General features: G+C 41.9%; 1 protein-coding gene across 1 annotated transcript; it reads right to left on the reverse strand.

Annotated features, from left to right (window-relative positions):
* Positions 1-120: 120 nt before the first annotated feature.
* On the reverse strand, positions 121-10988 carry abhd8b (abhydrolase domain containing 8b). The gene is made up of 5 exons (XM_063460141.1): positions 9856-10988; positions 6000-6812; positions 4267-4437; positions 2800-3016; positions 121-1819 (listed from the first exon to the last, which is right to left on the reverse strand). The coding sequence occupies exons 2-5, from the start codon at positions 6800-6802 to the stop codon at positions 1580-1582; spliced, it is 1431 nt and encodes a 476-aa protein (XP_063316211.1). The 5' UTR covers positions 6803-6812; positions 9856-10988; the 3' UTR covers positions 121-1579.
* Between the last annotated feature and the right edge of the window lie 606 nt (positions 10989-11594).

Here is an 11594-nt window from a genome sequence, read left to right on the forward strand (position 1 = left end):
CTGTAAAGAAGGTTGTTTCTGATTTTAAGAAAATTAAACTGGCAGCTGCTCCAAATGTAGAAAAAAAACAGATTTATCTTTTATTTTTTTGAAAATTCACATTTAATGTGATCATGTAAATAATTTATCATGTTTTTCATTGTCAAAGGCCAACAGTTACAAAATTTAAGACACACAAGATACAAAGCAGACAGTTTCCTTCTATTTGAATCAAAAGCAAAATTCATCCCAACCTGAAGTCAAAAGTATAAAAAGTCTGTCCTACGAATTTAAAAAATCAAATATGTTTGAAAAGAAAGAAAACGGTGAGATCTGTGCCACAGCCTGTCCTGTACAGCTGACTGAGGCTCTGTGAGGGTTTGTGAACACAGCAAATGTCAGAATTTAAATCCACAAACGAACTAAACCTTTACAGTCACAGAGGATTTAACAGCTTCGTAGTGTTGACTGTCTACGCTGTGGAGACACAGACGTCCACATTAAACTATGAAGGACTCAAACGTTACAGTCAGTGCACGGGACAGTAACACGTTTCCAAGCTAAACATCACAACACAGTGTAATAAAGGACGTGTAGAAGCTGTTTGTCAGTGACTCGGTTTTAGTGAGGAATTAAATCTCAGCGGTGCTACAGCACCGACACGTAGCTGCGTTACAAAATCAATAATGTCTGCAAATACTTTGTGGTGTTCAGCTTGGACACGTTCTCTGTTGCACTGCTCGACATGCTTTGTTTCCTGCTGCATTAACACCTCGCTGCGTACATGCGACTGTGCTGTTCCTGTAAATGTAGGACTCAGTGATGACCTGCAGTTATTGCTAAGTTTAGCAGTGCACACTCGATTGAACATCATTTTCTTGATGTCTCAGAAGTAGCAAACTTACTTTCACTTCTCCCCGCCCCTCCATTACACCCCCATTAATGCATTTCTATGAAATACCAGAAGCAGCTGCTTTCATAGCTACACTGAGCACGAGATAAAGCTTCATGCGTCAGTGCACAGTGTGAAAATTATCTGGTTCACTTTTAAGAGAGAAGAAAAAGGCCAATGGACGGAGTTTTTTTTTTTTTATCAAAAAACATCTTTCCAATTTGTTATTTTGCGTATGGCATTGTGTTATTTTCACATGCTTACCTTTACAACAGGTAAGGTTTGCAATACTTATGAGGAATAAAAAAGGCTAACTGACTATCCAGCTACATTTCCTAAGGTTGAGTCTCAGCTGTTAATTTACAGCTTGCGCTCAACCAGGAGCCACATGTTCTTGTCCCAGTTTATCATCTTTGCCACGTGGCTGTTTCCATTTGTGCTTCTCCGATCCAGGTACCGTCACTGTAACGCATCACTCAAAGGCACAAACGCGTCCTCGCTGCTGTGTGTTACATGGCGGGAGTTTATTTGGAATCAGTGACCTCTGCAGTGTCCCGCCGCCAGCAGGACCAGTTCAGATAAACTGGCTCATCATCAGGTTTAACAGCTTGCACCAGATGCACTGGGATGCTTGGGATGCACCGACTGGCCGACCTCGATTCACTGTAACACCCAGTGTTTCAGCTCTGATCTGCATCTGCTGCAGCTTCATTGGGCTTGTTTAGCAGTCGCAGGCCGGGCCTTGCTGGGCTCAGCTATCGCCTGAGCGTTATCAGTTCGAGCTTTAGCGGTCTCTGGACGGGTTTTGGACTCTTTCTTTGGCGCTGGGAGGGTCGGCGGTTCCCAGAGGAAGAACTCGTGCAGGAGCGTATTAACAGGATCCGGACACTCCATCATGACCATGTGACTGCCGTCCTCCAAGACCTTCAGGAACGCCATTAGAAGTATCTGATAAAAAAAAAATAAGGATAAGAATAAACGTTAGACTCGTCACCAGCTCAGCGCTTTCTGAATGATATTGTCAAATATTTATGCAAATAACAAACTACAGTTCAAATGAATCAGAGTCAAAGTGTTAATCCAAACAAAACTTTTTGGTCCTTTTTAGTGGGCGGTAAACAACAGTATGTGTGTAAGTTCACAGAAGGGCACAATTTGGCATTTAAATGAATTTCTGTGTCTCATGAATCAGCCACTAAAGTTCAGCCGCTGCATCATCATTTTGACTGTTGTTTACCTGAGAATATGTTTAAGCAGCTGATTTTTTAAACATTCACTGGATGCTGTAAACAGATATCTGACATGATTTCATATTTCAGCTTGTTACGGTGAATTTGTTTGCAAACTGCTGCTCATTTAGCAAAGCACTGATTCAGTTGTTTTTCTGGCCACCTGAGAGTTATAATTATATTTCTATATTTGCTTTGATTACCTTCCCCTGAGGGAACGATCTGTTTCGTAAGTTGCTAATTTCATCGCTGCGTGCAGAGCAGCTATTTTCATCAGAGAGAAAAACCAGGCTGAAAGATAATAAAATGTTCAATTTGAAACACAAAGCAAGGTGATGATTCCTCCAACAGGTGCTTTATCTTATATTACATAATTATGAAATTATGATGCTCTTCCACAGCAGTTTTTCCTTCCCACTATCACCAAAGCGCTTGCTCATTGGGGATCTTCTGATTGTTGTGGTTTTCTTCATATTATGCTTTATATTGTAGGTTCGCTACCTTACAATATAAAGCACATTGAGGCACCTGTTGTTGTGCTTTGGTGCTGTATAAATAAAGCTGAACGTCTGCTTTAATGAAGATTTTCAACTAGATTTTCTTCTTTCCAAACTGGGACACATTTCTTATCTTTTTCACCACAGAACGCTGTTTTTAGTCCACAATCTGTTGGAAGTGTGAGACCCCCCCCCCTCTTACTTCTGCCATTCGTTGGTCCTCTTCAACAGGGACAAATTTGTCATGCATGCCATGCACCAGCAGGACGGGCACTGTCAGCTCAGCGTGGTAGACCTCGTCCCCCTCAGGCCAGTACTGCCCGCTCATCATGGCACGCAACACAAAAGACGACACATTGAAGGCATTGTTCTCTTTCAGCAACTGCTTCTCCCTGGCGCCCTGCCGAGCAAAGCCCGCCCTGCAGAGTAGACGACATTTATACCAAAGAAAAAATTATTATTTTAAACATTAATTTAACAGCAGATTAAACATAGGAAGAATTATCCTAGATGTCTTGATGCATTCTCAATCATCCAGGAAAGTAAATCTCCAAAAGTTGATTCTGTTCATCTGGACGTAGCGTTTTGTGGGAGAAACGTTTCGTCACTCATCCAAGTGACTTCTTCAGTCTCAGCTGACTGCAGGTTTCCCCAATCTTATAAACAGTACATTTGCATAATGACTGAAACCAGCCCACTGAAGGAACAATGGGCTGGGAGGTCTGTTCCTTAATCATAATTCTGCAAATTCCCATGACCATTGATCAACAACCACTGACCAAAACCCACTGATCAAAGACCACAGAAGAGCGACCTCGTCAGGCCAGGACTCTGCAGTCTATTTACACCTACAGGCCAGTGGACACTCTTTCAATGATGAGGATGTACACATCCTGGACAGGGAGGAACGCTGGTTTGAGGGCGGAGTCAAGGAGGCCATTTACGTGAAAAGGGAAAGACCATCTCTGAATCGAGGAGGGGGCCTAAGGGTACATCTGTCACCATCTTACAATGCTGTGATTGCAGCCATTCCCCAACTCTCTGTGAGTGATACTCATGGCCATTGATCAGTGTTCTTTGATCAGTGGTTGTTGATCAATGGTCATGGGAATTTGCATAATTAAGATTAAGGAACTGACCTCCCAGCCCATTGTTCCTTCAGTGGGCTGGTTTCAGTCATTATGCAAATGTGCTGGTTATAAGATTGAAACCTGCAGTCAGCTGAGACTGAAGAAGTCATTTGGATGAGTGACGAAACGTTTCTCCCACAAAACGCTACGTCCAGATGAACAGATTCAACTTTTGGAGATTTATCCTAGATACATTATTCAACATACAATAAACATGATTTGCTACTACAGACAACTTTACTGTCTGCACTACTTTTCTTTCTTTAACTCTCTTACTTACACTCTTTCTACAAAATGTGTAAATACAATTTGTCTTAAATAAATATTGGCACTATGATGTAATATTGAATAAACAATGTACAACACTGCAAAATACCCAACAGTGTGCACATTTGACCATCTCGTTTCATCCGACTGCGGTCATTGCGTTAAAGCGTTTATGTTTAGGAGGCTACAAACCTTCAACTGTTTAGAGAAACAGAAAACAAACTGAGTCGTGGCCTCCTTCCTTGGAGGATCTTTCAGTTTCACTGTCTTACTTGAGGAAGCACCAGGCGAGCAGCGGGGAGAGGCAGTGAAGCACACAGGTGGGCAGGTTGAAGATGGAGCAGAGGCTGGGCTCCAGAGCTGTGGGACCGCCGCCGTTGATCATCACCATCTTGTGAATTTGTTCTGGATATTCATGAGCCAGGAACGTGCAGAACGACACACTAGACAAAAAGAACAAAAGGCCGGTTACAGGACAGACTGAAGAAACAAGGTAATCATGCTGTGGTAGTCATCTTTGAAATCAAATAAACTGTTCAGAACTGGCCTTTTTTATGTGTGAGTCCAAATATTGTGCCCCAGTTTTTCACTTGCTCACATTTTCACAAGTCAGCACGTCTTTAAAGTCTGGATTAAATACAGTGTGTAGGAAACTGAGCAATAATTATAACAGTTAACAGCAATAACACCGATTTTAATGGCTATACAGGAAGTAAAAGGAAGTTAGTCTAGCATAAGACCAGGCTAAATAAAATATTCACTACACTCAAAAAAGTATTTATGCACAAAATGCCGACTTCAAGTCATTTGATTGCAGGAAATTACAGGAATTTGATTACGTGTAAACTTTCCATGTAATTTTTGTTACATAGGTACAATGCAAAACACACTTATTAGAATCTGGTCAAAAGAAGTTCACTTGATGGGCATAGATTCAGTTTACAGGTGGCTGTAGCTCAGGAGACAGAACATACATACTAACTGGAAGGCTGGCGGTTTGTGGGTGGCACCAAATATCCTTGGGAAAGATTCTAACCCCAAGTTAGTCCCCAACCCCAACCAATCACAGCAGATGGCCCCGCCCCTCCCTGAGCCTGGTTCTGCCGGAGGTTTCTTCCTGCTAAAAGGGAGTTTTTCCTTCCCACTGTTGCCAAAATGCTTGCTCATAGGGGGTCATGTGATTGTTGGGTTTTTCTCTGTATCTAGTATTGTAGGATCTACCTTACAATATAAAGCACCTTGAGGCGACTGTTGTTGTAATTTGGCGCTGTATAAATAAGTTGCTCTCTGATGTATCCATCGGAGTGCAAATGTTAGTTAGAAAGCACATATTCATAGAAAAAAGTGCTTGGATGAATCATGCAAGTTGTATAAAGCTACCTGAGTCCTCAGTAGAGTAGAAAAGCACTTTATAAGAACCAGTCTGTTTACCATTTAATTCTGTTGTATTTTACTCAAAGTTATTGCTTCATGCTTATGAGGGCAAAGAATCATTTATTTAGTTAGACTAGAAAGTCCCTTTGAAATTAAATATATGGCAGCTTTATCTTCCATAGCTTAGTTTGACGTGTCTGAAAAACCTATTTTTAGAATTAGTTTTGAACATTTTTAATTATTCATCCCCCGTGGACTTTGAACCAGTGTATTTGTTTTTATTGTAGTTTAATTGTTGTTATTTTTGTACTTTTTAATGTTTTTAATGTATTTAATCATTTTTGTGTACATCACTTTATAACTGCTGTGGCTGTTAAAGTGCTTGAAGTTGGTATGGTCTGGTATGGTAAAATTCTTGTTTTATCTGACTAACTTCATGAAATCTAAATATGTTGAATTTTAACTGACATGAAACTGCAGAGTAAATACTCGTATTTAAGAACCTCCAGTAAGATCTCAGATCTTTGCCTGACAAATGACTGAAATAAAGAGGCACTGAGGAGGTTTCCTGAACACTTCTGAATGACCTCTGGCACCATGTTCTGTTTGAACGCCGTGATGTGGAACTCACCCGTAAGAGTGTCCTATGAGGATATTCCTCTTCCGAGCATATCTCTTGAAGATGATTCTCATATCCTCAGCCAGTGCATAGAAAGTGTACGCTGCAGGAATCTGCGGTGCTGAGCTGGCTCCGTGTCCTGCCAGGTCCGGGGCAATCACTTCGTAGCCCAGCCGAGAAAAGAAGTCCAGCTGGCTTCCCCAGATATCCAGCGAACCTCCGACCCCGTGAATGAAGAACAACGCCACATCTGGATGTGTCCCTTTACAGGCTGATATCTTCCTTTCACAGTCGATCACCACAGTGCGCTTTGGCTTCCGCCTGCGCTTCCTGGGTTGCTGAGATTGGTCAGTCTGTCCAGCGGCAGGTGCCTCACCTGCTGCTGCTGCTGCTGTGTCCGATGCGCCGTTGTTTCCAGCCGTGACAGAGTCTGATCTCGCCTCAGGAATGCTGACGGGCGGCGACGACTTACCACAGTCCGTCAGTTCTACCTCCACGGTGCTGTTGGGTTCTGTCTCTCCATTCTGGCAGCTTTTCAGCTCTGCGCTCGCCCTGTCACCCAAGTTCTCAATGAACAGCTGTCCATTACGGTAAACAGTGATTTTTCGTTTGCAGCTCACACTCCCACCAGGTCCAGTGGGCTCCTCCACCACCGGCCTGTCGGGGATGATATGCCGAACTCGCAGAATGCGGCCCGGTTTTACCTCCACAAACTCGTAGCCATCAGCAGGTTCTGAAGTTTCTACAGGAACCACAATATTGGTCGACTTTGAGGTGAAGCAGCAGAGCAGACCTTCCAGAAAGCTGGTCAGCATGGCTGCCAGTCTGCAGGGAATATAGTCACATAAAAACATAAATCAAAACACAAAGAAACACGAGTGAACAGGGTCATTGAAGAGATGCAGACAGGCAACAATGTGAACTTTAATCATACAAGCAAGCTCTCTAGTTAAGCTAAGAACACAAAACAATGGCAAAATGATTCTCTGCTCATGTCATTAGAAATTACTTTAGAGGAGAGCTCGGCAAGATGAATATGAGGAGATGAAGACACAGTATACATGCATACATGCATCAAGCACATGCATTCAGAGAAACAGCAGAGTTAAATGGCAAATATTAACTAAATATGTGCTACATGTAATTTAAGACTTCTCTACATCAACTGACTATCTGGGAAGCTTAAATGTACCATTCAGAGAGATAAACAAGTTCAGGTGCTTTTACAACCCGGCATCTGTTTACAACTTAAAGCCTTGCTACTTTCTGTCAGACGTAACTGAGCACCATCTTTACTCAGCACGGCCTTTCGTGGTATTAATAGACATGAACGGACGGTAATAGCTCCCTGAGTTAAAGCTGTCCACCATGTGATCGCTCTGCAGGAACAACACGCAGCAGTGCTACTGGTTAAAACCACACAACAACCCATCGATGATTAAAGCTGCTTTTTTGAAGCGTTGCTCAGTGATTATTGAAGGATATTCAAGAATAAAGAAAAGCCAGAGTGTTACTTTGGTGTAAATTAAGCTCATATAGACAGCACGTTAGCTCTCCTTCTTCTACTGTATATCATATTCTTCAATTCCAATACAACCACCTTTCTACTTCCTTGCTTCTTTTGAAACTTTTGCAACAATTTTGTAACTAAATAGCCCCCAAAAGGTGTCGCTGTGCATTACACAGGTCCTCCTGCAGTATCAGTTGTCGGTTGATTATCTGCTATGGCAACAGCACAGCAGCCATGCAGGGTCTGCAAGTCTCTCTGCTGGTTGCATTATCCTACCTTCCTCCCTACTAGAAAGGATTATACTCTCAGTCTCTCTGTTTAAGTCCACACAGCACAATCTGTCTATCTCTGGATGAAAACAGGAAACTATGGCACTGTGCAGAGACACTTTTATACTTTGTGTGAACTGTTGCATTTTTCTCTCAACTTTACATCAGCTCCTGTTTTCATGTGAGGATTATAAACACAATGTAAAACAATATTCCTGCTTGGCTGGCCCTTTTAGCCCTTTCTGCTTATACTGGCACATCCACTCTCCAAATAGCAGTGCGGTGCTGCGTTTACTGACAGGAAGAGGCTGAGAGTGGCATTTTCACATGAGTGAGGGTCGCCCATTCATCTCACAACAAAAGGCATCATTTTGATCAGGCAGAAGGAGTGACGCATTTTATTTCCTGTTCCATTTGTATAAAATACTGGTGAGGCTGGATCATAACCTAAACCAGCTTACAAGCATAAAAAATAAACATTTATCCATCTACCACGCCCCCTGTGACATAGTCCGATCCCCCCTCATCCCCCTCACCAGAATTTACATTTCAAATATTGTATAACAAGACAAAACTGCAAACTCTTAACTAACTGAAGCCTTTGATTGAAATACCAAATAATCACACTCGTCCTCTCTTTCACACATGGCAGCACTTCTGCTATGATTTTGTTTGTACTGAACAAAATCAGAATGCAGACATACGTGTACACATTAGTTTGTGACTGTCTCACTGAGCTAACACAGCCGATCCCTCAGCATGTTTGTGCTCTCTGCTCATGTTGCCTTCATATTCAATCATTTTTGGCTTTTTAAAGAACTTATTTTAACATCGCACTCAACAGCAAACAAATCCTCCCTAACCATAAAAGTCCCTTCAAATTGCATTATGTTTCTTCACGTCAATATATGGGCCGCAAGTGACGTGGGCCGCAAGTGGCCCCTGAGCCGCGAGTTTGACACCCCTGATGTAAATGGACTGAACACAAAGAATGTCTTAACACAGCACCACCACCACCAACCAGGACACATTCACATAGACGCAGAGTGGGAAGGACTGCGTTTGTGCTCTTTCTTTTTTTTAACACGTTGTAACACAAAGTCACACATGAAAGTACCTACATTCATCTAACACTATATTTTTTATGCAAAGTACAGCCAGGGTGTTACTATCGATTGATTTAACAATGATGAGCTTATGATCACAGGCCGGGCTGCTAAAACTTCCCAGTGATATTCACAACATCCTCCCTGTGGCTGTGCCGTCCATTTAAATATCACCTGATTGAAGTCGTCCCTATTAGTGAGTTTGCTTCTTGCTAAAGTTTCTGCTCGGGCCCTGCTGTCAAAGACTGTGACTGGCTGTTATATAACATTGCATGCAGGTTAGACACAATCACAGTAGGGACTGGTGCCCAGAAAAACGAGTAGAGACTGTAATTCGGATTAAAAACAACTGCATTAGCCTGACTGTTGCTACAGTCCCACACTTGTTTATTTAATCAAGTGTATTAGTTGTGCTGTGCCATTAAAGATCCATGTTTGATACAACTAGAATCACATATCAGGTGTGGACTGAAGCTTTGAAATGTGTTATGTTAGTAAGTTATACCTTTTTATAAGCAGTTTGTTGTAACTACAAATTCATAAAGTGATCATTAAGAAATAATTTAGGCAAAACAACAACGAAAATCCATCTCTAATGGTTTGGGTGGTGGTCTTCTTCTACTACTACTAATAATAATAATAGTAGGAGTCTTGTACCTGGTATTTAAAGCTGCTGGGCCCATCCATTCACTAAACACAATAAAAGCTCTTTGAATAGACTGCTCACTGTCTGATGCATCAGGTGAAGCAAGTGCCAGAAGGTTTCTCTTTTTAGTGTACACTAGAATTTAATGCCAAATAAAAAATCATTTTCGTTATTTACACCGAAAGACCCGTGCGTCTTCAGTGACGGAGCTCACCTTTACATAGCGACCTTCGTCTTGCCTCCTGCCAGAAATCCTTAAACTACCTTATAATCTGAATATTTACAGTCCGCAGGAAAAAAAATGTTATAAACACACTAATTAAATCAGAAGGCTTACCTTTCCCTATTTTCCCTCAAATTCCGTCTAATTCTTCAGATTGTTTTCTCGTCAAGCATCGGGGAAGTAGGAGAACTATAATCTGTTGCGGTCAATCCAGTAATCTAATTTATCTGGATTTTGTTGCCCTGTCGGTAGCCTCCACATGGCGGCCAGTATCGGCCGACTGACAGCGCATCTCTTTGTGGGTCACAGGTAGATCCACATATCTGCGCGCTCCAGAAACTCCACGTCCACGCTGAAATATCTGCGCGTGCGCTCGGAAACCCACCGGAGCTCCGCGGATGCTTTTAATCCATCAATAGCTGATGCGTCTTACAAACACCGTGGACTCCCCGTTCTGTTAGTGGGAGGGAACGCATGTCCCCTGCTGCTATGGGAGACTGCAGAAGACGATTGGAGAGAAACCTGTTTGTCCGGCGGAAAAGGTGCCAGTGAAGTAAAACTGATTAACATTTGAAATCAATTTAAAAAGCAAAGAAAAAGAAACGTAAAGAAGGGTGTGTGTGTCGTGGGGGGGGGCAACGAAACCTACAGCTTTTCTCAAATAAATTAAAAAAGTTATTATATAAATGTTTGAACAATTGACATTAACAATCTTGTTGGTTGACATAGATTTAAGGGCCTGAGGTGTTCCTGCCTGTGTGTGTGTGTGTGTGTGTGTGTGTGTGTGTGTGTGTGTGTGTGTGTGTGTGTGTGTGTGTGTGAGAGAGAGAGAGAGAGAGAGAGAGAGAGAGAGAGAGTAGCTTTTCGTCCAAAACCCACTGGCACACTTTTAGAAAACCACTCAGTCCATTCTTCCTTGCCACCTTTCCTCACCACTTCCTCTTTGTTTTCCTTGTATCTTGTCTGCTTTTCTGTCTCTCTCCCTCTCTCTCTCTCTCTCTCTCTCTCTCTCTCTCTCTCTCCCTCTGCCACACCCCTTTGTCTCTCTCTCTTCTTTTGTTGATCAGGAAAGCAAATTAGCTGAGCCACAGTTTCCCTTTAAATGTGGTCAATTTCTTAGACAGTGTTGCTTAACAAAACCAAGAATTCTTTCATTCACTTTTAATAATACTTCCTTCACCTCACTTTTAAATAACTTTAATTAAGCATTTTGCAACATAGATTTTACACTGGTTAACTTGAAAGGTCAAATTCTGAAAGTGTCTTGTCATTGATTTGAATACTTCAGATTAAATGAGAAGTGATAAGCACAGAACATTCAGTTCAGTTAAATTCAATTTAGTCTCATTTATACAGTGAACCTTCAAAACAACAGTAATCTCAAAGAGCTTAAATACGTTAGTTTGTGAATCTGAATACTCTCTCCATCTTCTTAGCATTTTTCCTCCAGCATCATAAGGCCCCGTGGCTGCTGTTGCTATGTAACTAAGCCACTCAGCCAGTTAGAATTTAAGTGTCCCTGTTATCCAGAAGCCCCATTTAAATCCATCAGCCAACTTAGAACATATTTCAGATATTTTGCACAAATCTTCTTAAGTTACAGTGAAAACAGATGTCATACACAAATAATATTCTCTCCATCTTTGCATTTTTTTTTTTTTTTTATGTCCTTTTACATCATACGGAGCTGCTGTGGAAGTTGCCGTGGCTGTTGTTGCTATGTAACTACTTGTAAGGAGTCCAAGGAGGCAGGTGACAGCGAGGTGGGAGAACATACAGAAACCAAGACCCAGCAATCCACGAGAAACCGGAAGGACTGGCAAATCCACTCACACACGGTTATAATTTACATC

Source organism: Pelmatolapia mariae, linkage group LG17 (assembly GCF_036321145.2).
Source record: "Pelmatolapia mariae isolate MD_Pm_ZW linkage group LG17, Pm_UMD_F_2, whole genome shotgun sequence".
Taxonomy (NCBI): Eukaryota; Metazoa; Chordata; class Actinopteri; order Cichliformes; family Cichlidae; genus Pelmatolapia; species Pelmatolapia mariae.